Here is a 27,745-nt window from a genome sequence, read left to right on the forward strand (position 1 = left end):
AAGAAGTTGATAATTGGTTGAGTTCTATGAAACAAAAACTTAATATACCTGAGGCACTTGACCTTTCTAAAAATTACATTAAATATGTTTAAATTTTATGAGAATGTACTTTTTATAAATATCATTAACCCATCTTGACACATTAACAGTGAATATAATGTTGAAACATTTCATCTGTTTGAATCATAAGAATTTACCTCTCAACTTGGAAAGTCTTCGAGCTGTTGACTCCCCAATAGAATTACTTTCATTAAATTGTTGATACTGGCTTGAATACTGAAAGTTTCTGAACTTCTCAGCTTTAGTATAAATTACAAGATCAGATAGGGCCACAGCTACTTTTACCTTTGTGGTATAAAAATAAAGTAATAATTTCACATTTTTGCACTAATAATAAGAATTTTTTTCCAACAAATGTTTTCAAATCAATGATTTTGGTCCTTTCATAAGATTATAGCCTCAAAAACTATTTGAATTGGGTCATTGTGGATATTTTTATGACAGTATTTAATGTTAATATGAAAGAGCTCAAACCTAAAATCCCAAATAATGTAGCGAGAATTGAGGATGGCAAGTACTGTTATTTTGTTTTTCCAAAAGACATCAGTGTGTTCTCATGAATCTACACAGTTAGGATTTTTAGTCATGAGTAAGTCATATTTCCAGGATGATCTAACATTTTGGAATAACTTCTACTGTATAATGTACATCAGCTCTTTTACAGCCCTATGTCTACATCCTCTACACTTCTGTTAGCCTCTTTCCAAACTTTGTTTTGGAAAAACATTTCACACTTTTGCTAAATCTATGTGCTTATCTATCGATAATATGAATTGGGCCTAAGTGAAGCTTTGCCTTCTCATAGCAAAAGCAGTTGGCTAAGGAATGTGCATAAATGGACCACAGCCTGTGTACAAGAAGAATTTGCTTGGTCAGCTGAGAGAAAGGCCTTCCACTGGATTTGAACCCGAAAGCATATACAGCTTTGTAAAGTCTTACACCAATATAGAGGAAGTGAGGCTCAAGTTGGAGAAAAAAAAAATAAAGTTCTGTAGACTTGGCTTGAGAAACTATACCAAATCATTCCTGAAAGTACAATCCTTTTCCCTAAACTTTTAATTTATGTGAGCCAATTAATTAATTGGGCCAAAACATTAATTAATTTTACTTAAACCAGACAAGTTAGTTTTTGTCACTTGCAAGCTCATGTACCTTCTTATGTCATGCTGATTTGCATACATATAATGCTATATTTTATAAACAGAGATTTTTTTTTAATCTCTGACAGCATGCTCTCCTTGAGGGCAGAGACAGTATGTTGTTGTATCTTCCATACACTGCACAATGCCTAGTACATAAAATCACTGTGAAGAAGTGTAAAAACAAATAGGAAAAGAGATACCTTTTTAAAATTATTTTCCACTGCTAATTTTTTTCAAAAAGAAATTTTTTAATTATAGACTAAACTTTCTAGAAGGAAAAAAAAAAAAAGATTTTTCTCTCCAAAAAAATTTCTAATTCTCCACCAATAAGAAAATAAAACAACATTTCAATCACTTATAAGATTTTCTCAAATCATGATCTCACCTTCTTTTTCTTGGAAACTGGTAATCTTTGAATTTCTGGACTGTTTTTTAAATTATCCAATGATGGTGATTCTTTGACTTTGTCCTCTTCCTCGTCTTGATCTGTCTCTTCATACTCTTCATATTCCTCCACTTGACCGTGCTTATCAGAACCTTTCCTTGCATAGGTTTCTAGTAAGCTTCCTATTTTTTTGTTTCTGACTAATATTTTGAATTTTAATGCCTACAGGAACAATTTGAAAGACAGATACAATTATACTTCTACAGTTTTCATTTTAACAGTCATTTAAAAGTCTTTCATCACATTTTCAATTAGCTCACAGTAGTAAGATACATAAGAGCTCCATCTTTTTCCATACCTCTTTAAATACCCTAATAGACACCAGTAATATTATGGTATTGATCAAAATTCACCAAAACATAGGCCTGTTGTCATTGGGACTTGCTGTAGTTACATCTCTTTTACATTCCACAAATTGCTACTACTTGAAAAATTTGAAATACATGATAAGTGTGTACATATACATATATTTTTAACATACATATGTGAAAATACTTGCAATGTTACAAAAGTTAGACTGTCACAACTTCTGGTAGTAAATGCTTCAGGTCATCCCTTGTTTATCTAATGATAAATAGTATTAAAAGAGATCAGGCACATAAAAATGTCTATTGTCGTGCTTGGCATTCAGTATAAACTAAATTTAAATTAAAGATGTGTAAATGTGCTTCATATTTCAACTGTATTGCCTACAAGCATCATCAACTTACTATTTTCTGCCCATCAAAACTAGGAGCATGTCAAAATTCATCATCAGGGTCACTCACTCTAAATCCAAAGCTTCTGGTTCTCATCTTTCACTTAGGTGTTTATGCCCTTATGAAATATTTATTAAATAACAAATATACTTACTAAGTGTCTGTATGTGATACACAATGCTGCTGAAATCTGGACTATGAAGTAAAGCTCTTCAGGGAGCTTTGATTGACCATTCCCTTTGTCATCCTTAGGTACCCATTCCAATTACTTTGTCATCTCAGGCCTTCTCTCTTTTACCATGACCTTCACATTACTCTCTAATACAGTGTACTCTGCAACTACAGGTATCAAAAGCATCACCCAGATGCTTGTTAAAGCAACATATGCTGCTGGCCAGTGTGGCTCAGTTAGCTGAGCATTGTCCCTTGCACCAAGAGGTCACCAGTTCAATTCCTGGTCAGGGCACATGCTGGTATTTCGGGCTCAATCCCCAGTAGGAGTCATGCAAGAGGCAGTCGATCGATGTTTCTCTCTCACACTGATGTTTTTCTCTCTTCCCCTCTCTCTTCCTCTCTCTAAAAGAAATACTTTTTTTTAAAAAAAAAGAACAGATTCCTGGGATCTACTTTAAAATTAAAGACTCAGAATCCTGAGTTCTGGGACTAGCATGATGCCTCTTTAACAAGTCTCTAGGCAATTTGGGGGGGCACTGAAGACTGAGAGCAGTATGAGAAAATGATTTTATCTCTACTTCCTCATTTACTCATTGGAAACCATTTTCTTACTTTAGTGTGGAAGCAAAAACTTCAGTGAAAACTATTTATGCAAAAGATAAAAATAGATTTATAAATAATAGGAAGAGGAATTCTATTTCTAGAAAGCTAAAATTATTATAATTTACTGAATTAGATCATGATTCTTAGATTAAATCTTTCATGATGTTGGCAGCACTTTGCATAAGTGTTTATTTTCTGTCACAATTGAACAAATTTAGTCTGTGAGCATTCTCACAAGGTGGAAGTTTTTTCTTATGTTCAATTTTTTTCGTCTGTCTCAATTCTATCATGAGCCCTATACTTCTTGTCACTATTGTCAAAACACCTTCATCTTTAACTGTTTCACGCATTTCAATAAAATAAGGAAACATGTAAAGAGGAATATTCAAATATTATAAAAATACTGCTCTGCACGAGAATGATGACATATCAAAATTAAACTATTCGTTGTTAGACAACACTATCATGCAAAAGAAAAAAAAGTTCATGTATCATCCAGTAAAAATTGGGGCCAGCAGAGGAAACTAAGAAGGAAAAGCCAGAAAAGAATGAGGAAAACCTCAAGAATGGAGTGTTACAGAAGAAAGTGTGTTAAGGAAAGGAAGGAGGCACCCACAGTATTGAACGCTATCGAGGGAACAAGTCAGATAAAGACTGAAATAGGTCCATTCGAATTTATCAGTAGAAAAGTCTGATGATCAAAAGGAGATATTTACCATGGTGCAAGTGGAAGAGGAATCCTGGTTAGGTAGGTTGTGAGGAGATGAGAAAATGGAAACTTGGGTTGAGACGGAATAATAAAGAAATAGCTGGGGGACAAACTGAAATCCTGAGGATAGGGTGGGGCGCTTATTTTAAACCAAATACTTGGGTATGATCAACTAAAGATGGAAAGGGACCCAGAGAGACAGTTAAATTGAAAAGAGCAGATTAAAATAAGGTGCTGAGGTATTGGGCCTGGACTGTATTTGTAGATCTTTACCTCTTTCTTAGCCTTTTGCCTATAAAACATACCAAATTTCTGTGGCCTAATATTAATTGACTTAAAATTTTGGGTTCATGAGGTGTGACACACAACAAAAAATGTGGATTTTTACATATATCTCCATATATTCTCTTTTTTCAAACTATATTCACCTAAAGGTTCATAGAAAGATTTTCTAAGCAACACATTGCCAAGATACACCTCTATAAATAATCAAATCTAAGCATTTTCATTGATCTCTAGCCCCGTTTCATGAGCCACTATAATAATGACGTTCTTTTTCTTTTGTTCTTAACCTGAGCTTCTCAGATAAAATGTTACCTCTGGTGAAGGTAGTTTGTCTGAAAAATCATCAAGTAGGTCAGAAAGCAAGGTATCTCCCAAAATAGACTGCAGATTGTCTGCCATCACTTCTTGCTGGGCAGGGGAGCAGTGATTTTCTAAAGAGAGCACCACTGGGTAGTCAGATGCCTAAAAAATTAACCATTACTACAGTTATTTCTCAGAACTCCTCAACAACTTTAATGCAATTCATATTTTAATACTTCTAATGTTCAGTACCTTTGCAAAATAATTAAGTATTTTTTAAACTGAAAATACCTTCGAGTTTGACAAAACAGGGAACATTAAATCTACATAAAAAGAAAAATGATCGCTATTTGCAATAGAAGTATCGGAAATAACTGAAGCATCCAACAGTGAGTACTTGTTTAAATCGGTTATGGCATATCTGCTTAAAGGAATGATATCGATCAGTTAAGGAGGAGGCACGGCTATGCATACTGCTATAGCAATTAATCTATACTGTAGTGTAGTCTCATAAAGAAAACCACGTTGACAAAGAATGAGTCTACACTTTTAATTTTCAAAGCACATATATATGTGTGTTTATTTAGACATTTTTAAATGTGAGGAGAAAAGTTTAACACTGATAAATTAAGGAAAATGTTCATTTTCTACTCTTTTGCATTTTAGATTCTAAACTCAAAACTCATTGCTTTATACTTAAAAACAAAGATAAAGATATTTCTAGTTTTTAATCATGTAGAAGATGTATTAAAATAAGGGTGGCTCTGCGAAGATATTTTCTGCTCTTTCTCACCACCGTAAAATTTTGAAATTTGCCACAAAATACAGAGCACTCATTTTTGAACCTTATTAAAATTATTTTGTTTCCACATATGATAATCAAGACACAAATTTACCAACAAGCCGGGAATTACAGGGCCTGCTGCATTATCCCAGATATTGAAATAGGAGATGTATTATGCCTTTTTAATGTACGAGTATCTTAGTTTCTTATGGCCGCTGTAACAAATTGCTACAAACTTGGTTGCTTAAAACAACAGAAATTTATTCTCGCACAATTCTGGAGGCCAAAAATTTTGAATCCGTTTCACTGGCTAAAAATTTACTACAAAGTATCAACAGGCTCCAGGGCAAATCTGTTCTTTGTCTCTTTCAGCTTCTGGTGTTGCCAACATTTCTTGGCTTGTGGCCATACCTCCAACCTCTGGCCCTCTTCTTCACACTGTCTCCTCCCCCATGTGCTTAAAATCTTCCTCCATCTCTCTCTTATAAAGATACATATAATAACACTTAGGGCCCACACCAATAATCCAGCACAAAAAAAAATCTATCTCCTCATCTCAAATTCTTTAGCTTCATCACATTAGAAAAGACCCTTTTTTAAAAATAGAGTGACATTTATAAGTTCCAGGAATAAGAACCTAATTTATTCAGGGGCCCATATTCAGCCTACTACAATATACCTTCTCATATGTTCCCACATATACACACATATATAGACTCATTTGAAAACTAAGAGAACATGTAGCCCTGGCCGGTTTGGCTCAGCGGTTAGAGCGTTGGCCTGCGGTCCAGAGCGACCCGGGTTCGGTTCCCGCTAAGGGCGCGTGCCTCGGCTGCAGTTTGTCCCGGGCCCTGGTTGGTCGTGCCAGTGGCAGCCACTCGATGTGTCCCTTTCATGTCGATGTATCTCTCTCTCTTTCTCTTCCTCTCTCTCCCTCCCACTCTATCTGAACAAAAAATGGAAAAATGTCCTTGGGTGAGGATAAAAAAAAAAGAGAGAGAGAGAACATGTAAATTTTTTCCCAGAAAATAAATAGTAATTTTGAGACTAGGCAAAGTGATGGCCTAGCAGATGGATTTCTTGATTCGGGCCTGACTTCATTCACTGGGGAGAGTTCATTTTTCTGGCATCTGTGATGGTCTTTGATTCCAGTCTCTGGAAATGTCCTCCTGTCCTTTTCCTCCTTGGCCACATCTGAAGTAGGTGTTGCGGAGTTTGCTTTCCTTGCAGCTCACTTCCTGACCCAAGGTTGTTTCAAGGCTCACCTGAGAGTCGGACTTGTGTTTTGTTTTGGTTTTGACAATATAATTATTTTTAAACTTAGTTTTCTTATATATTTGCTTCTGGTAAGTTACATGTGCCAGTACCTATAATGAAAAGTTCTTTCCTGATTATAGTACTAAGTCTCTTTATTTCATTGCTATCTCTTTCCCATATTAATGTTAGAAAGTTCAACCTTCAGTCTAATCTTTGCTGCAAAACTGGGTTACCCTGTTCAGTTGAGAAAGCTCACTGAGTTTTTGTTGCTCAAAGCCGTTTTTTCATTTTGTCTCTTTCTCTTAGGACTATCTTAGAAGCTTTAGAGGTTTCCATCCTTGCAAGGCTTTTGCATTTTAAGATTGTCTCTATTTCCTTGGTTACCCACCCTAGATGAAATGAGAGCTTGCTATACAAATATTTGGAAAAATTATTTCAGTTAATATTGCAAGTTTAAAAGCTTTGGGAGGTGTCTGAAAAAGAGTAAAGAAGCCAGAATAGACAAGCAAACAAGAGAGAAAGGCAAAAAGATCAGAGAGGTAACAGAAAACAGGGAGTGTAGGATTTGGGGAGTCATAGTATGGATTTTAGCTTTTATTTTGAATGAGATTGAAAGTTTTGAGAAGGGGAATGACATGATCTGATGTTAAAAAGTCACTCTGGCTGATACATTGAGAGGACACTGCAGGGAAGGAGGAAGAGAATAAGGAACATTGGATAAGAAGCCACTGCAATAAACCACGTGAGGGGAGATGGTGGTTGATCGGGACAGTGCAAATGGGAAGGGGAAGAAGGGATTAGTCAGTATATATTTTGAAACTAGCGCCAGGAGGACTTGCTAAAGAACTTATTGAGAGGTTGCAGAGAATGAGAAGAGGGTTCAAGTCGACAACAACGATTTATTTTAGGCATGAACACATAGAAGTTACCATTCAGAAATTAGGAAAACCACAGAAAGAGTAGGACCGACAGAAAGAGGAAGATCTAGAGCTCAATTCTAAACATATTATAGTAACTATGCTATTAAATATGCAAGTAGAATGTTTGTACTTGTCTGTACTTGGGTAGAGTTCAAGGGAGAAGTTTGGATAAAGATATAAATTTAGGATCATTAGAAATTGTATGTTTAAGAGAACCAATGCCATACATCAATGTCTTAGATTAAGAAATTTTTTATATTTTATATTTTGTAAATATTTAGAATTTTATATTCTATTTCTAAAATATAGTAGAGCAATTTATTTAAATTTGTGATTTAAAGTTATGTTTGTGTTTACAGAAAATGTACTGACCTGTTTAGGAGAACTTTAAGTTTATCAAATTTATAAGTTTATTAGACATACATTAACTATTCAGTAATATTATGTTAAACCTCTTAAATTTTACTACAATTAAAGAACTTAAGAAAGAAATCAAATATATTAAGTCAATGAAAGCAATTTAAAATATCTAAAGGTGCTTAATTAGCCAAGTTTATAAACGGGACCAAGTAGTATTCAAAATTGAGTGATTGTTAAAACCTACTCAATATATAGACTAGGATTTCTAAGCTGACTTTAGAAGCTCTAGAAAAAACTTCGATCTTTTTAATAATTGAATAGTAATTTTAAAATCCAAAATAAACTTCTAAAAATTTTTGCTATATAAATACTTGCCACCGTAGTCATTAAAAAATGTCAACAATTGCCCTGGCTGGTGTGGTTCAGTTGGTTGAGCACCATCCCATGCACTAAAATGTTGCCAGTTTGATTCCTGGTCAGGGTACATGCCCAGGTTTCAGGCTCAATCCCTGGTGGACCTGCAGGAGGCAGCCAATTGATCTTGCATGAATGTTTCTCTCCCCTCTCCCTTCCTCTCTCTCTAAAAACCAATTTTAAAAATGTCAACAATTGAGATAATATATTTTATTTTTGTGTCTTAAAAGTAAAATAGTTGAATATTGGTAAAATATTTACTATTTTATAGAACTACTATTTTGTTGAACAGTATTTCTCAAACATTTTTGACCATACATTAAGAAATATACTTTATATTGTGATGAAATAAACACACATATTATATATATATATACATATATATAATAAATGTATATTAAACAAAAAGTTCCATGAAACATGTACCTTACTTCTTGAGATTAACTTTGATAAATTTATCATTAACTATATCCTACATGAATTTCACTGCCTACTAATGGATCATAACCCACAATTTGAAATATCACTAATCTACACTAAGGCCAAAGATTACTGGATTTGGAAACACATAAATTTTATTATGTTTAAAGAAAATTTAATAAAGATACGCACGTACTATGAATGCATATTTGTGCACTGCTTGGATTACAGTTTTAAACAGGAGTTTGCTGGTGAATGTATAGCCATGGTATACAACAGGCTGATTTTGTGACCCATCCCAGCAATCAATTTCCAGACAACGGCATCCTTTCACAAGGGCACTAGCAAAATTGAAACAAAATAAATTGTCATTTCTAGATCATTATAAAGGTCAGAATATTCCAAAGACTGTAATTTTGCAATAAATTCGTCAATGAATCCATAATAAAGACAATTTGTTGTACTGAACTGATTACACTTTTCTTCTTATTTTCTGTGAGCAGGCCTGGCGTGGAACTACTATGGGACACCGCAGCCCCAGCCACGAGGGTGCAATGGGCAGAGCTATGGACTCTGAATCTGCCATTTCTAACTATTATTTGTGCTTTAAGTTCTATAAGTCTCATAGAAAATGTTTGATACATAGTTCACTATTAGTAAATAGTTACTCTGTTTATATTAGAAAAAAATGAGAATTATAGAAATGTAAGAAGAAAATGGAAGGCAGACAGAAGTGATCTCCTAAACCGTTTCAGCAGAGAGACGAAGGAAAAGAGGCTGATTTGAAACACCAGGACCTTAGAATTGATACTCATGCATCAGAGAGAAGATCTAAAAAGCTCCCCTGCCATATAAGGAGATATTTAGCACTTGTTTTCCAAAAGGAATATTAATTTAGCTTGTTGTCTTCAGGCCAGGGGTTCTCAGTCGGGACAGTTCTGCCTCCGGGGAAACAGTTGGCAATGTGTGGAGATATTGTTCGTTACCATAACTGGGGATGGAGGAGAGGTTTCTAACTGGCATCTAGTGGGTAGAGGCCAGGAATACTGGTAAACAAAGAATTATATGACATAAAATGTGAGGAATTTGAGAAATCTTGCCCTGAGACATAAAAACATGGAGAAGAGAATGTGGTCCCAGCACAAAGGATTTGATGTAGAATCGGTAATTCTTTCTAAAAGAAATACAGAATACCAAATAAATCTTACACAAAAAATAGACTTTTTAGATCTAGCACTTTTGGGGGATCATTTTGGTCAAATTTTTAGGGAGATGATTGTAGCAGTATTTAGGTAAGAGTGGAACTGTGTAAAGATAAAGCAATTATGACACTGAAGTCGTGTGCTGAATTCAGGAAAAAAATAAAACAGAACCTTATGTCCCCTCAGGAATAATATAGGTGAAAGATGGAAGGGAACCGAGCAAGCAGGGCATTAAAGGGGAAGAGAATCAACCGATTATATCTGAATTGGAGGCTTCGCTAAAACAATATGAAGTTAAATGGTTAATAAATATTTTTGAGGATTTAGGGGGTTGTTTTTAAGACCACTTTTTTCTTACTTTTTACATGCACACTGCTTTATTCAGGCATGTAGAGATGCACTATAATGTAAAATTTCAGAGCTTTTCAATGCACCTGCCTCAGTGTTGGAGGAATGCACTTAGGAAATCTTGTTTGACCCATAGATATTTCCATGGGTGAACAAGGTGGCTACCCAATTGTAGGTACAAGTCCTGAGATGAGCTATATTTGTAGAAATCAAACTAAATATATTTCTCAGCTTGTGTATTGCTTTATGTATTAAAATTTTAAAGTGTAGAATAATCAATATCTATTTGTAAAGTTTGTTCATTTCCATGAAAGAATGTTTGCTTTACTCTCCCTTCATTTTATTGTGCTGCCATACCGAATATCTCTTCTCTGGGGTGCTAACAGAGAATAATCTTGAACTCTGTTAGGAAAACAAAACACAAAAAAACTACCAAAAACTCAGTTGTGGAAAGGAACAATCTACCTCATACTGATTCTGGTTACTTGTCTAGATGGTTTTGATTCATCCTTACATCCAACCAACTTTACCAAACTGCTTATTTGGACTACATGATATGCTGCCCCGCAAAAATTATTTGAGTTATTCAGAGGTATGTAAGAGAAAGTCCCCTCCAGCAGTGAAGCCACTTTCTACTATTCCACACTTACTCTTCTTTTTGGGGAATGGATAACAAAAATTTCTCTCTCACTCAGTAAAGAAATGCTCCACTTAAATAAGTTGAATGGACTTTATATGGATTAAAATATTTAATGCTAGTAGGACAGTTAATATTAACTTTCTTCATTTGAAGATGAGGAAATTGAGACACAGAAAGGTTATATTTGTCACATAATTAACAAATGAGGAAAAACAAGGAAAGATCAACACCAGAAACTTAAATATTAATAGGTAAACATTACATTACACCACCTCTCATGAGTAGAGAAATTTTAAAAGACATGTCTTCTAAGAGTATATCTTCCACAGGTGGGTTGAGAAACAGAGGCAGAAATGCAATTAATTTAAATTTAAATATTTAGTTGGGTGGAACATAGTCTTGGAATTCAAAGGTAATTGTCTGTATTTCTAAATCAACCTGTTTACAATTTATATTTTCTCTTTTTAAAAAAATAAAATAATAAAGTATAAATAGAAATTTCTATTATGAAAGTATAGCTACGAGTTGGGCTATTCTTACAGAATTCTAAGTGCATACACTTCTGACTTTGTGAAGTTCTGTATTTACCTAGAATTTAAATTGGAGAAGCAATATTTATTTGTAAATGTGTTCTTTTCATGGAATTATAAGTTATTTTTTCTATCTATGATTTTCCTAAATTAATATCATCCAATCCCATAGATTTTAATATCACCTATATGCTGATTACTCCCAATTCTCTTTTTCCAATCTGGATATTTCTTCTAAATTCCAGACTCATATACCTGACTCATATACATGACTAGCTGACATGACCCTTTGATGACTCAATGGTATCTCAAACTGAATGTCAGAACTATTGACCTCTTACTTTTGCCTCACATCCTACAATAGTCTCCTCTCTCAGGCTTCACGACCTCCATCATCGTATTATCATCTTCTAAGTTATCAGGCCAAAAATACTGATACTGTCTTTTCCCCTCAGACCTCTTTTCAAATTACCAGGTGCATCTTGTTGGCTCTTCCTCTTTAAAATATTTCAAACTCAACCACTTTTCTCAACTGCAACCTCATGACTTCACCATCTAAATAACCATCATCACCTGGACTGCCACAGTATCTTCTCAAATCACCTTCTACCTCCACTCTCACACCATCAGTCTTTCCTCCACAGTAAAATGCAAATCAAATAATGACATTATCCTAAGGAAAACCCCTCCAATAACTTCCCAGTGCAACTGGAATAAAATCCATTTTCCTTGCCACTCTCTCTAAGACCTCCTAAACTGACCATCTACCTCCTTAAACTCACCTCCCTTCATTCTCCATTTAATTTTTCAAGCCACTTGCTGTTTTTCATTCAAACATGCCAAGCCCTTATTATTACTTCTACTTAGCATGCCCTTCCTACCTGATTTTTCTGACACTTCCTCTTTATCATCACTCAGACCACAACGATGTCACCTCTTGAAAAGCCTTGCCTGAAACTTCAGCTAAAGTAACACCCTCTACCCCACAGTTACTTTCTATCACATATCTTCTCCATATGACTCATCAGTCCCTGGAAATATCAATTTGTTTACTTGTTTATTATTTGTCTATTTCTATGAACAGATAAGGGGGGCAGCTTTGAAAATGTTGCTCAGCACTGTATCCTCAGCTGGCTGGCTAAACTGAAGCCTGGTATTAACAGTATAATACACTATAGAACGCAAAATTAGAGGTGTAGCATAGATTGCTTTTAATCCATGTAAATAATTTGACATATTAATCTCTATATACTACTATCTATAAATGCCATATTATACAATTTACTCTATGTGTTGGCTTCACGCGTAGCATTGTGTCCTAATGTCTGAGAATTCATTTTAACCATCTTTTTTCAATCTAGGATGCTAATCTAGGATGTTATGATTAGCTAAATAAGTCTTCTTCATATGCTTCCTATAAGAGGTATTAAAATTATTCAGGAAACTTCAGAGGGCCAGTAACTGAGAAAAAGGGGTCAGCAGGCAAAATTAGAAGGAAAGTGGATGATACTAATACATAGAATATATCACCCAAAGGTGGATCTCCAAGATATGCACAAATCAAAATCGTTCTTCCCTATGTGATTGCCTAACATGCATAACCTGCTTTTACTGTGAATTACTATCGATGGAAGTAGATACCAGCAGGAACTTTCAAGTATTTTAAAATATAATAAATTTAAAAATCAAAATAAATACCTTACATATCCCCAAATGTCACTTGGTCCCACTAGTTGGTCAGATATCAGGTATGTATTATGTGAACTTGAAATAAAATAATCATTTAGTGGATGATGCATATCTTGATAAACTTTTTCAAATTCACTATTAAATAGTAGACACTCAGATGAATAAATGTATCTTATAAAACCTTCAACTGACATCTGGCTTTCTTGCTTAGCTATAAAAAAAAAAATTAGTAAAAAGGTTATAGTAATATCATTAGCAGCATAAAAATTATATCTCACTTTAATACTTATTCGGTAATAGAGCATGTTTCTAAAATATTCATTTAGAATTAATATTAATACTATTTTTAATTTGTCTTAAGAAACAAATTTTTCTAGTCAGTGCCATTAATTCTTCTGCATCAACACTAAAGTAGATAATGGATTACTTAATTATCTGTTTTTTTGTGTTTTTTATGTTTTAAAAATGTATAAAAGTACAAATGTCATAGACCAATGAATTTCCACAAGCTAAATATCTAGGTAACCAGCACCCAAGTCACAGATCAGAGCATTACAGCACACAAAAGCCTTCTTCTTGACCATTAAATCTCTCCCTGCCTCAGCTACTCAAGGGTATTCAATAGTCTGGCTTCTAACAGTGTATATTAGTTTTCTCTTGTTTTTTTATCCTTACCCAAGGACATTTTTTACATTTATCTTCAGACAGAGTGGGAGGGAGAGAGGGGGAAGAGAGAGAGAGAAACATTGATGTGAGAGAGACACATCGACTGAATGCCACCCACAGGACCCCAGCCAGGGCGGGGACAAACTACAACCGAGGTATGTGCCCTTAGCAGGAACCGAACCCCAGACTCTCTGGTCTGCAGGCTGACACTCTACCTGCTGAGCCAAATCAGTCTGGGCAGTTTTCTCTTATTTTTGTATTTTATATTAGTGAGCTCATACAGTTTGTATTTTTGTGACTGGTTTAATTACTCAACATTGTTTCAAAATTTATTCTTGCACAAAATTATGCATTGCTGTTCCCTTATGATATAGTATTCCATTGAGTGAGTACATCAAAATTTATTTATCCATTCCATTTTTGATGAGCATTTAGATAATTTCCAGTTTGGGGTTATTACAAAGAGTGCTGCTATAAACAATCAGTAACTGTGTTTTGGTAGAAATATGTACCCATTTCTTTTTGGTTCATGCTTAAAATTGAATTGTTGCATCATTTGCACATTACCAGCTTCAGTAAATTCTCTCTCAACTTTTATACATAGTATAATCTACACCAAAATTATTTATTTAAGCAGCACACTGGCTCTGTATCAGACAGCTTCGATTAAGTCCATTTACTTATTATATAATAAACATGTTAGTTAACCTCCTCTTATGTTTGGAATGATGGTAATAATAGTGCTTATCCCATATATTAGCTCTAATTTAGTTGCAGTTGTTTTTGTTGTTGATAATTCAGTTAGTCACAAAATAAGAGCTGGTGTGAATATTCACTTTAGACTAGAGAGTGCCCCTTAACACAGAATTTTATTTCCAGGAGTGTATACTATAGAAATGGAGACTCAAAGATCAATGTGCAAGAATGTTCACATTACACAAGAACAAACATACAGATCAATGGAACAGAGCAGGAAACCCAGACATCAAAACAAGACAGTATATACAATTAATACTCGACAGAGAAAGCAAGAGCATACAATGGAGAAAAGACAGTCTCTTCAATAAATGGTGCTAGGTAGGGGAGGGAAAATGGCGGTGGAGTGGATGGAAGCTACACAGATTGCCTCCCAGGACCAAACTGGAATTACAACTAAAATAAAGACACATAGTTGGGGAAACCAACTGAAAAGCATCTGGAGAGAACCCATACAACTAGGGACAGAAAGAGGATGTCGAATCGAGCCTGGTAGGAACTGTGGAGGTGCGTGAGGGCTGTCTGGAAGCCCATGGACAGCAGCAGAGAGCTGTATTCGTGGTGAGTGCTTCCCACTGAGAAAGTGCAGGTTTTAAAAAGCACCAAATCAGCTACAGCCACTCACCTTGGGCTCTGACAAAAGGAAGGCAGACTGGACTGAAACTGTGTGGAGAGAGTCCATGTCTCCTGGCTCAGGAGAAAGCTGAAAGGGAGGAAACTGGGAGTTTTGTGCTGAATCATTTCATCACAGGACAGTAGTCATATTACTCAAAAAGCCCCTTCCCAGAGCCCTGGAGAGAAGCAACAGCCCCTCCCGCAAGAATTCAACACCACCAGAGCAGGCTAGAGAAATGCAAACTGAGGCTCATTAACATCTAGACTCTGATAGCAAGCAAGTCCCCCACATGCTGAAAATCCCTCTTACACTTGAGTGATTTTTCATTCAGTTGAGGGCTACAAATCAAGACTCATCAAGTAACTGAAACTAATAGCCTCCAGGCAAATAAACTAGAGGATAACTGAACTTTTTTCTTGGCTTGCAAATCTATCCAGGAAAGTAAGGCTTAACAGTGGTGTTTAACATGGGTCCTCCCACACTCATCCAAACCCAGTAGAGGGAGCCACAACCAGCAGAACACCAACACCCACAGGAAAAATTTGGCAGGTTCCTAAAGCCACTGAGACAGCCAAAATGATGAAACAAACAAACAAAAAATCCCAAATAAAAGAACAAGATAATTCTACAGGAAATGAAATAAAATGAAGCAAGATATCAGAGGGAGAGTTCAGAATAATTATCATGAAGAAGCTCAGCAGCATGAGTAAAACTATAGAAACATTGAAAACCAACCAATTGGAAATGAAGAATGACATAGCAGAAATAAAGAATACACTGGAAGAAATAACCATCAGAGCAGAGGAAGCTGAGGACCAGATCAGTGAATTAGAAGACAATGTAGAAAAAAAATCATCCAATCAGAGAAACAACAACAACAAAAATAAATTTAAAAATTTGAAGACAGCCTGGCTGGTGTGGCTCAGTGACTGAGCATCGATCCATGCATCAAGTGTTCACTGGTTTTATACCCCTTCAGGGCACGTGCCTAGGTTGTGGTCCAAATCTCCACTGGGGGGAATGCAGGAGGCAGCTAATCGATATTCTCTCTCATCGATATTTTTATCCCTTTCTCTTTCTCTTTATTCCTTCCTCTCTCTCTAAAATTAATAAAGAAAAAAATTTTAAATAGAAAGACAGCCTAAGAAAACTGTGGGACTATATGAAACATAACAACATCCACATCATAAGAGTGCCAGAAGAAGAAGAAAATGAGAAAGGGATAGAGAATATATTTGAAGAAATCGTGATAGAAAACTTCCTTAGCTTGGTGAAGGAAAGGGGCATACAAGTTCAAGAAGCACAGACAGCCCTGGCCGGTTTGGCTCAGCGGTTAGAGCGCCGGCCTGCGGTCCTGAAAGACTCGAGTTCGGTTTCCGCTAAGGGCATGTACCTCGGTTGCAGTTTGTCCCCGGCTCTGGTAAGTCGTGCGGGTGGCAGCCACTCGATGTGTTCCTTTCACATCGATGTTTATCTCTTTCTCTGTTCCTCTCTCTCCCTCCCACTCTACCTGAACAAAAAATGGAAAAATGTCCTCGGGTGAGGAAAAAAAAATTAAAAAAAAGAAGCACAGACAGCCCCAAGTAAGAAAAACCCAAACAGACCCACATCAAGACACATAGTAATTAAAATGCTATAAATTGAAGACAAAGAGCAAATCCTAAAGACAGCAAAAAATAAGAAACAGGTTACCTACAAAGGAACCCCCACAAGGCTATCAGCTGCCTTCTCACCAGAAACGCTACAGGCCAGAAGGGAATGGCATGAAGTAATCAAGGTCATGAACTCAAGGATCTCAATCCAAGACTACTCTATCCAGCAAGGTTATCATTCAAAATAAAAAGTAAAATAAAGAGCTTCCCAGACAAAAAAAAAAAAAAAGCTAAGGGAATATATTAACACCAAACCAGCACTGCAAGAAATATTAAAAGAACTGCTGTAATAATCAAAAGAAATAGGAAGAGAAACATAACCAGGATAAACAAAAATGGCAATAAATAAGTGCATATCAATAATAACCTTAAATGTAAATAAATTAAATGCTCCAATCAAAAGACACAGAGTAGCTGATTGGATAAGAAAGCATGACTCATATATATGTTGTTTAAAAGAGACCCACCTGACAACAAAAGACTCACATAGGTTGAAAATGAAGGGATGGAAAAAAATTTCCAAGCAAACTAAAAGGGGAAAATAAGCTGGGGTAGCCATACTCATATCTGATAACATAGACTTCAAAATGATGGCCATAACTAGAGACAAAAAAGGCCACTACATAATATTGAAAGAATCTATTCAACAGGAGGATATAACCTTCATAAACATATATGCACTCAACAAAGGAGAACCAAAGTACATTTAAAAACAGAGGACTTCAAAGGAAAAATCAATAGCAATACAATCATAGCAGGGGACTTTAACACCATGCTGACATCACTGGATAGATCCTTTAGACAAAAAATTAAAAAGGAAACAGAAACTTTAAATGATGCACTAGATCAAATGGATTTCATAGATATCTACAGAGAATTACACCCCAAAACTGCAGAATTCACATTGTTCTCAAGTGCACATGGGTTATTCTCAAAGATAGACCACGTGTAAGAACACAAACTAAGTTTCTACAAGTTCAAGAAGATTGAAATCATTTCAAGCATCTTCTCAGATCACAATGGCATAAAACTAGAAATCAGTTACAACAAAAACATTCAAACACATGGAGGCTAAATAGCATGTTATTAAACAATGAATGGGTCACCAAGGCAATCACAGAAGGAATTAAAAACTTCCTGGAAACCAATGAAAATGAACACACAACAACACAAAAGCTATGGAATGCAGCAAAAACAGTCCTGAGAGGGAAGTTCATAGCACTACAAGCCTACCTCAAGAACAAAAAAAAAAAAGTTCTAATTGACTTTCTAACCCTACAACTCAAAGAACTAGAAATTAAACAAAAAGAACAACCCAGAACAAGTAGAAGAAAAAAATAGTAAAGGTCAGAGAACAAATAAATGACACAGAAACTAAAAAAAAAAAATTCAAAAGAACAATGAAACAAAGACCTGGTTCTTTGAAAAGATAAACAAGATTGATGGACCCTTAGCCAGACTTGCCAGGAGACAAAAAAAGAGAGGACCCAAATAAACAAAATCAGAAATGAAAGAGGAGAGGTAACAACTGACACTACAGAAATAAAAAGGATCGATAAAATATACTATGAACAATTATACGCCAACAAATTGAACAATCTTGGTGAAATGGACAAATTTCTAGAAACACACAGTCTCCCAAAACTGAACCGGGAAGAGATGGGAAACTTGAACAGACCAATAACAACTAAGGAAATTGAAGATGTAATCAAGAAATTCCCAGCAAACAAAAGCCCAGGCTCAGATGGCTTCATAGGGGAGTTCTACTTAACATTCAAAGAAAACCTAACATCCCTTCTCCTCAAACTATTCCAAAAAATCCAAGAAGAAGGAAAACTTTCAAACTCGTTTTATGAGGCCAGTATAATTCTAATTCCAAAACCCAATAAAGACATTACAAAGAAAGAATACTACTAGCCAAATTCCCTGAAGAACATAGATGTCAAAATCCTTAACAAAATATTAGCAAATCAGATCCATCAATATATCAAAAAAATGATTCACCATGACCAAGTGGGATTCATCCCAGGGATGCAAGGCTGGTGCAATATTAGCAAATCAATAAATGTGATACACCACATAAACAAAATTAAAGATAAAAACCATATGATCATATCAATAGATGCTGAAAGAGCATTTGACAAAACCCAGCACCTATTTCTGATTTTAAAAAAAACTCTCAGCAATGTGGGAATAGAGAGAATAAATCTAGACATAATAAAATCCATATATGAAAAATTTACAGCCAACATCATACTCAATGGGCAAAAACTAAAAGCTTTTCCCTTAAGAACAGGTACAAGACAGGGATGGCCACGTTCACCACTCTTATGGAACTTAGTACTGAAGTCTTAGCCACAGAAGTTAGACAAGAAGGAAAAATAAAAGGAATCCAAAAGAGAAAGGAGAAAGTGAAACTGTCATATTTGCAGATGACATGATATTGTACATAGAAAACCCTAAAGACTCCATCAAAAATCTACTAGAGCTAGTATATGAATTTGGCAAAGTAGCAGGATACAAAATTAACAGCAAGAAATCGATGGTATTCTTATACACCAATAATAAACTCACAGAAGGAGGAACAACAACAAAAAGCAATCCCATTTACCACTGCAGCCAAAAAAAAAAAAACTAAGATACCTAAACAAAGAAGTAAAGAACCTATTGCAAAAAACTACAAGACATTGAAAAAAAAATTGAGGAAGATATAAAAAGTGGAAGCATATACCTTGTTCAAGGATTGGAAGAATTAACATCATTAAAATGTCCATACTACCCAAAACAATCTATAGATTCAATGCAATCCCCATTAAAATACCAATGACATATTTCACAGAACTAGACCAAATACTCCAAAAGTTTATATGGAACTAAAAAAGACCCTGAATAGCCACAGCAATCTTGAAAAAGAAGAACAAAGTAGAAGGGTCCACAATACAAGATATCAGATTAAACTACAAAGCCATGAATCAAAACAACCTGGAACTGGCACAAGAACAAGCATATAGATCAATGGACCAGAACAGGAAACCCAGAAATTGACCCAAGACATAGTGCTCAATTAATATTTGACAAAGGTGGCAAGAGCATACAATGGAGTAAAGACTGCCTCTTCAATAAATGGTGTTGGGAACATTGGACAGCTACATGCAAAAATAATGAAGCTAGACCAACTTACACCATACACAAGAGTAAATTCAAAATGCATAAAAGGACTTCCGGTCAAGATGGCGGCGTAGGGAAACGCAGTATCGCGTTCTCCCACAACCACATCCAAGTTACAACAAAACTACAGAACAACCATCATCCAAAACCGCCTGAAATCAAGCTGAACGGAAGTCCTACAACTACGGAATTAAAAAAAAAAAGCAGCTACATCCAGACCGGTAGGAGGGGCGGCGGTGCGAGGCGTGGCGGCGCGATGGGCTGGTCCCACACCCAAGTGTGGTGGATAAAAATCAGGAGGCTCCCCTGGCTGGGTCCTTCCTGAGGACTGAGGGGTCCCCGTCCCACACCAGGTGCCCCGCTCAGGGTTCCAGTGCCAGGAAGAGAAGTCCCCATAACTTCTGGCTGGAAAAACCAGCAGAATCTGAGGCTCAGGGAAGCTGAAGCGGCTGGAGCCCCAGGCAGCTACCTAAAGGGCCCGCGCACGGACTTATCGGACTCTCTCCCTCTAAGCTTGGAGGGGAGGCAGCTCGAGGGGCGCCAGAGACATACAGGGAAGAACTGAGCTGTTTGGCACTGGAGCGAGGGCTGGAGAGGGGGCTTTCTCGGGGACAAACGTGCTGTCAGAGGCCTTTGTTCCTTTGGTGAGCCCTTCCCTGGGGCAGCAGACAGCCGCCATATCTGGGACTCCAGCAACCTGGCTCACACTGGTAGCCCCGCCCTGCTGACTCCCTGAGGCCCCGCCCCACACAACTTTCAAGCCCACCCAAGCTGTTGCTACTTGCTTAACCATAGGATTGGCCTGTCTTGGATCCTGCTTCAGGTTTTTCCTAAATTCTTTCAAACGAGCAGCATCGGGTCTCAGCGAGCCCCATACCTCTCATTAAGTAATACACAGAAACAAACACAGGGAGGCAGCCAAAATGAGGATACAAAGAAACAGGTCCCAAATGAAAGAACAGAACAAAACCCCAAGAAAAGAACTAAGCGAAATGGAGATAAGCAACCTAACAGATGCTGAGTTCAAAATACTGCTTATAAGGATGCTCAATGAACTCAGTGAGGGCCTCAAGAGCATAAAAAAGTACCAGTCAGAAATGATCGCTGCACAGTTAGAAACGAAGGAGGCTTTAACTGAAATAAAGAATAATTTACATAGCTTCAATAATAGAGTACGTAAATCCAAGGAGCAAACCATCGATTTGGAATATAAGGAAGCAAAAAACACCCAACCAGAACAGCAAAAAGAAAAAAGAACCCAAAAAAATAAGGATAGTGTAAGGAGCCTCTGGGACAACTTCAAGCGTGCCAACATTCGCATCTTGGGGGTGCCGGAAGGAGAAGAGAGAGAACAAGAAATCGAAAACCTGTTTGAAACAATAATGGCAGAAAACTTTCCTAACTTGGTGAAGGAAACAGACATACAAGTCCAGGAAGCACAGAGAGTCCCAAACAAGATGAACCCCAAGAGGCCCACACCAAGACACACCATCATCAAAATGCAAAAGGTTCAAGACAAAGAGAGAATCCTAAAAGCAGCAAGAGAAAGGCAGCTAGTTACCTACAAGGGAGTTCCCATTAGGCTGTCAGCTGATTTCTCAAAAGAAACTTTGCAGGCCAGAAGGGAGTGGCAAGAAATATTCAGAGTGATGAAAACCAAGAACCTACAACCAAAATTACTCTATCCTGCAAAGCTGTCATTTAGAATCGATGGACATATAAAAACTTTCCCAGACAAGAAAAAGTTAAAGGAGTTCATCACTACCAAACCGTTATTATATGAAATGATGAAGGGTCTTTTTAAAGAAAAAGATAAAATGTATGAACAAACAAAATGGCAATGAATACATATCTATCAACAATGGAATCTACAAACAAAATGAACAGGAAGAACAGGAACATTCTCATAGATACAGAGAACGTTTTGTTGGTTGCCAGTTGGGAAAGGGGTTGGGGGAATGGATGAAAAAGGTGAAGGGATTAAGAAGCACAAATTCATTGCTAGACTGACAAACCTCAAAGGGAAAGGGGTTGGGGGGGTGGGAAGAAATAAACCAAAGAACTTATATGCATAACCAATGGACACGGACAATAGTTTGGGAAAAGGTGGGAGGGGGGCGGGAGTGGGGAGGAGGAGGTCAATGGGGGAAAAATGTGGAACATCTGTAATACATTTTACATCCAACAATAAAGATGTGGAAAATAAAATAAAATAAAATAAAAAAATAAATAAGAAAAAAAAATGCATAAAAGACTTAAATGTGACTTGTGAATCCATAAAAATCCTAGACAAAAATGTAGGCAATAAAATTTTAGACATCACACACAGCAGAATTTTCAACTATACAATGCCTAAGGCAAGAGAAACAAAGAAAATAAATAAATAAATAAATGGGACTATATCAAACTAAAAAGCTTCTGCACAGCAAAAGAAACAAGCATCAAAATGGAAAGGGAACCCACTATATGGGAAAGCATAATTGCCAATGATATATTGGATAAGGGGTTTATTTCCAAAATATGTAGAGTACTCATACAACTCAACAAAAGGAAGACAAAGAATCCAATTAAAACATGTGCAGAGGATCTAAATAGACACCTCTCCAAACAGGACGTATAAATGGCCAAGAGACATGTGAACAAATGCTCAACATCACTAATCATCAGAGAGATGCAAATTAAAATGACTATGGGATATCACCTCACACCTGCCAGAATGGCCTCCATCAACAAATCCTCAAACAATAAATGCTGGCGAGGATGTGGAGAAAAGGATACTCTAGCACACTGCTAGTGGGAATGCAGACTGATGCAGCCACTATGGAAAACAATATGGTGCTTTCTCAAAGAATTAAAATTAAACTGCCATTTGACCCAGTGATCCCACTTTTAGGAATAAATCCTAAGATGCCTGAAACACCAATATATGTATCCCTATGTTCATAGCAGCACTATTTACAGTAGCTAAGATCTGGAAGCAGCCCAAGTGCCCATAAGTAGATGAGTGGATAAAAAAAACTGTGGTACATTTACACAATGGAATACTATGCAGCTGTTAAGAGAGATCTCTCACCCTTTGAGACAACATGGAGGGACCTGGAGAGTATTATGCTAAAGGAAATAAGCCAGTCAGAGAAAGACAAGTACCACATAATCTCACTTATTTGTGGAACATAATGAACAAAATAAGCTGTTGACCAAAAGAGATCCAGAATCATGGAATTAGGGAACAGAGTGACAAATTCAGAGGAATGGGGGTGGGAGAGGAGGGAAAAGATAAACCAGAGAACTTACATGCATATATGCACAACCAATCAACATGGACACTAGGCTGGGGAAGGCAGGAGGAAAGTGGGAGTGGGAAGGAGGGAGTCAATGGGGAAAAAGGGAAGACATCTGTAATACTTTCAACAATAAAATAAAGAATTCTCACACTGCCATTATGTATAAAAGCTTAATAAGAAGAGCCAACAAATTAAATTAAAATATGATACAATACTAAGCAACATTTAAAAATAATTTATCAGAAAAAATATATAGTGACATAAGCAAATGTTTATGACATCATAACAGTGAAAAACCCAGCATTCGAAAATACTATTACAATTTTGGTTTTAAAAAATGAAAGCTAACCTAGACGGTTTTGCTCAGCAGTTAGAGCGTTAGCCCGTGGACCAGAGACTCCCGGGGTCTGTTCCCACTAAGGGCATGTACCTCGGTGGCAGTTTGTCCCCGGCCCCCATTGGGGTTGTGTGGGTGGCAGCCAGTCGATGTGTCTCTTTCACATCGATGTTTCTTTCTCTCTCTTCCTTCCTCTCTTCCTTCTGTTCTATCTGAAGATAAATGGGGGGGAAAATCCTCCGGTGAGGAAAATAAATAAATAAATAAATAAATAAATAAATAAATAAATAAATAAATAAATAAATACATGCATGCTAGAAAAAAATTCATAGAATATTTATAGGCATATAAGCTTTCTATGTCAAAGCCATGCAAATTTATGGAAACGTGTGGGGCAAATGCATCATACATTGTAATAATAATGATTTGCATAAATCCATTCTTTTTCCCAGTGCACTTAGCAGTGATTGAATTACAGCCCTAATGAACTATTAAATAATTAAGGTGAGTTCTTTGGTAATGGAATAGAAAACAAACTCATTTTTAGCCTTTAAAAATGACTAGATTGAGATGAGAATTAATCTCATGGATTTTTAAAATTCTCTTTTCTTATGTGTCACATACTAATATGGGGTGACATTGAGGAGCACTTAGGACTCTAAAATCATAATTAAAATTGGACTTAATAATTCCCTGAAGTGATCAATAAACATGTATATGAAATGCGAAGTCTTGGCTGTGCATGAACATGTGTGAGGCAGAGGAAGATTCAAAAGATGAAATGGATCAACAGAACAGTGTGATATTATAGTTAAAATGCAAACACAATTCCAAGATGTCACTCCACCATCCCATTATTGCATTGTATCTTTTACCACCTGCAGGTCACAGTGCCAAAGTATTTCTTTTTGAATATTCACTAAGTCAGTTCTACTGAAAGTGCTTATCAGTGAATTGGCTGTTTCCAGTCATCAATGACATAAAGAGCTTGAGCCAGAACATAAATCAATTCACTACTTCTGTAGAAAAAGTCTTTGCTATTATAAAAAGAAGTCAGCTGAATTTATCAGGTGTGCTTAGTGATGCGGTTGATTTACATTCTGGTGCAAACTCTCTATCTTGTTGCAAACCTGCAAAAGTTTTCATGGTGATCTGACCAAACTCTTGGTACTGCATTTAGTCCTACTATGCTTAAAATCCTCCAAAGTTTTTAGGTAAGATTCAGTCATGAAACCAAAATCTTGATTATGGCCTACAAGACTGACATGATTTTATCCCTGCCTATCTCTCTAAACTCATCTTGCCCTCATTCTCCAAGTTCCAACCACACTGTCTTCTTGTTCCTTGAGTTCTCCAACTCAGGTCCATTGTTTTTCTTTCTTCAACTCAGACACTTACCCCATTTTGTGACACGAGTAGTTATTTCTCATTATTTAGGTCTCAGCTAAAATGTCACATCCTCACAGAGGACTCTCCTAAACACCCAGCACAAACTAGACCTCCTGAATTGTTTACGCTCTCTGACTTTCTCTGTTTTCTTTTTTTCACAGTACATAGAAGTCTATGACATTATCTTTTTATATGTCTAAATTTTATTGTCAATATTCCTCCCACCCCCATCAGGAATATAATAAGATCTAGTTTGCCTTGTTTTCCATTGTATTTCCATCCCCTAAACACATACCTGGTTTCCATAAATACATATTTGAATAAATTATGAATGTGTGACTCAATAAAGGAATAAGTTTGGCTTGGTTAAAACCCCTATTATCATATGTTAAACATCGGTAGCTATAAACAAACTTTTAAAGGCAGAATTTGAATTTCCATACCTCTCCTGTTAAATAAATGTTTTAGCTACCAATTAATTTCTGTAGAATTAAACACCATGTTTAACTAAATTGTTACTTAGGCAATTATATAAATATTTTATTATATTGTCTTCATTATTTTATTTTTAAAATTAGCATAAATAAAGAATTTTGAATTTTTTTATCTACTAACAGATGGAACAAAGATAAAAATTATATAACAGGTCATAAGCCCAAGTCAGCAATTTTCAACCTTTTTCATCTCATGGCACACATAAACTAATTATTCAAATTTTGCAGTACACCAAAAAACGTATTATATTTCTTGCCGATCTGATGAAAAATAGGTATAATTTGGATTCATTCACACCAGATGGCTACTACTGTATTGGCTTCTGTTGTCATTTTTTTAATTTGACAATCTAAAGGAAAAGAGGTCAGTACCCCTGATGAAACAGTCAGGTATTACATGTTTAAAAATTTTTGTGGCACATTGGTTGAAAATTGCTTGCCTAAGTGATCATTTAATTGATCATTTAATCAGATAACTATATTCAAAAATGAAGAAAAGGCAAAATTTTTAAAATGTATATAAAATATTGTTGATTATGTGTATATAGACTGGAGAAATAAGTGATTTTGTAATATCTTACCTCTTTTCAAGAATTGTTTTCATTTAGTTAATTTAATATTCATATATATCTTCAATAATAAAGTGTATAAAAATTGAAGACTGCCTGTAACTGGGCATTTATCTTATTAATGAATATTTAGACAATTTCTTCTGTTACAATACATGTAACAGAATCTTCATCTTGCTTTTTAACTAAGCTTGTCTCTGAACACTTGACAGATACACAAAAGCAGTTAAAAGAAAGGAGCTGGACAATGAAATGGAAAAGAAATGTCATGTTATACAATGTACCTTTCTAAAGGATATATAATTCTATAAAGTATAAAAATACCAATATTTGATATCCAAAAGAAATTTGACCCCATCCAAAAATTTGAATTTGATAACTGTAGTTCATAAAAAATACTTTGAATGTAAATATTTGGTAAAACTTGGATACTTAAGCATACCTTTTTCAATAGGCTCATATTTTTTAATGATCTCAGAAGCAATACTTTCACTCATATTGTTCTTGCACATATACTGCTCTTGTGTCAAAAAGTTGGCCAGATTTTTTTCAACAATCAATTTCCGGTTTTCAGAATACGTGTGGAAAATCTCAATAATTTCTTCTCTGTATGCAATAATTCGATAGATTGATCTAAATTCCTCTATGGTGATTCTTCCTTGCTTCAGTCTGTCAGTAGCCTACTGAAAAAAGAAAAATGACTAGTGGGCTCACATTGTGAATATAAAAAATATACAGACTGAATAAATTAGAGTATTTGTGTAACATACATAGCAAGTTACACTTGAAAGAAGATGAATCTTGCCTTGGATTATTATCTCAGATAAAATACATAATAAAACTGCAGGAAGTGATGCCAAAGTTGGAAAAGGTTAGTGGATCATCCAGTGGGAGTGGAATAAAGTTTGGGAAAAGCTGAATATTCTAGTTTGTCTTTCAAATACACATTTCCTTTTTCTATTCCACTCTATGTCAATGCCTTCTTAAAACCATGCTAGACAGTATGTAATTTCATGCTATCAATATGCAGCTTGCACTATAAATGTCAGAGTATATCAGAGGCATGAGCAATCACTGTAAACTATAGGAGCTGCCAGAGTTAGGTAGTACCTTAAGGAAGTAGAATTTGCATATCATGAAGGATTTGGGACAGTGACAAGCAAGGTAGGTTCCAAAAAAAAATGGATTGTTCTGGAAATTTTATATTTAAATGTTATGAGATAAGAAAAGAAATTGGGCTGTACCAGTTATTAAAATCTACAGAAACACTGTGAGGTTCTGAATAAGAAAATGACTAGGAGACACAGAAGTTTAGTATTATTTGTTGCACATTACCAATTGGAAGAGATGGAGAATTGCATCTAAGGAAACAGAGAGGATATAATCTAAGTGGAAGATGGTGAGTAGAAAGTAAAGAAATACGAAGGAAGAAGTGAGAAGGACTCAAAGATTAAAATTTTAGACACACAAGAGAGAAGTCAGAAATGTCTGGAGTCTAACTGGAGTTAGACTACTAGTAGATTTATAGTATCACAAATAAAAAAGCGAGGCACAAGAAGTACCCCTTAGAAGGACATTGAATTTCAAAAGAAACTATGCATTTATCTTTTAACTTTCTCACTGCCTTGCAAACAGCTTGAGTGCAAGGAGCATGTGTGGAAGGGCCATGGTAGTTTGGTGATATGCTCACAGTTGGTAGACAAAATGCAGCTGACATATTCAGAGCTTACTTAATACTTACGTATTAGATTCTCTGAGCTTCATATTCTTCATCTGCAAAATGGAGTAGAGAACACTACCTCTGTCATCCAGTTGCTGTGCAGATTGGAGAAGT

General features: G+C 35.9%; 1 protein-coding gene across 1 annotated transcript in view; it reads right to left on the reverse strand.

The window, feature by feature from the left end:
- PLCZ1 (phospholipase C zeta 1) overlaps positions 1 to 27,745 on the reverse strand; it is a 51,734-nt gene that overhangs the window by 13,913 nt on the left and 10,076 nt on the right. The window contains exons 2-7 of the mRNA XM_036250850.1: positions 26,354 to 26,591; positions 12,990 to 13,191; positions 8,768 to 8,912; positions 4,429 to 4,578; positions 1,588 to 1,809; positions 198 to 345 (exon numbers count right to left, since the gene is read on the reverse strand). Of these exons, the coding sequence (XP_036106743.1) occupies positions 198 to 345; positions 1,588 to 1,809; positions 4,429 to 4,578; positions 8,768 to 8,912; positions 12,990 to 13,191; positions 26,354 to 26,591 (1,105 nt within the window). The remainder of the gene's footprint in view (positions 1 to 197; positions 346 to 1,587; positions 1,810 to 4,428; positions 4,579 to 8,767; positions 8,913 to 12,989; positions 13,192 to 26,353; positions 26,592 to 27,745) is intronic.

This window comes from Molossus molossus, unplaced genomic scaffold (assembly GCF_014108415.1).
Source record: "Molossus molossus isolate mMolMol1 unplaced genomic scaffold, mMolMol1.p scaffold_m16_p_10, whole genome shotgun sequence".
In the NCBI taxonomy this organism is placed as follows: Eukaryota; Metazoa; Chordata; class Mammalia; order Chiroptera; family Molossidae; genus Molossus; species Molossus molossus.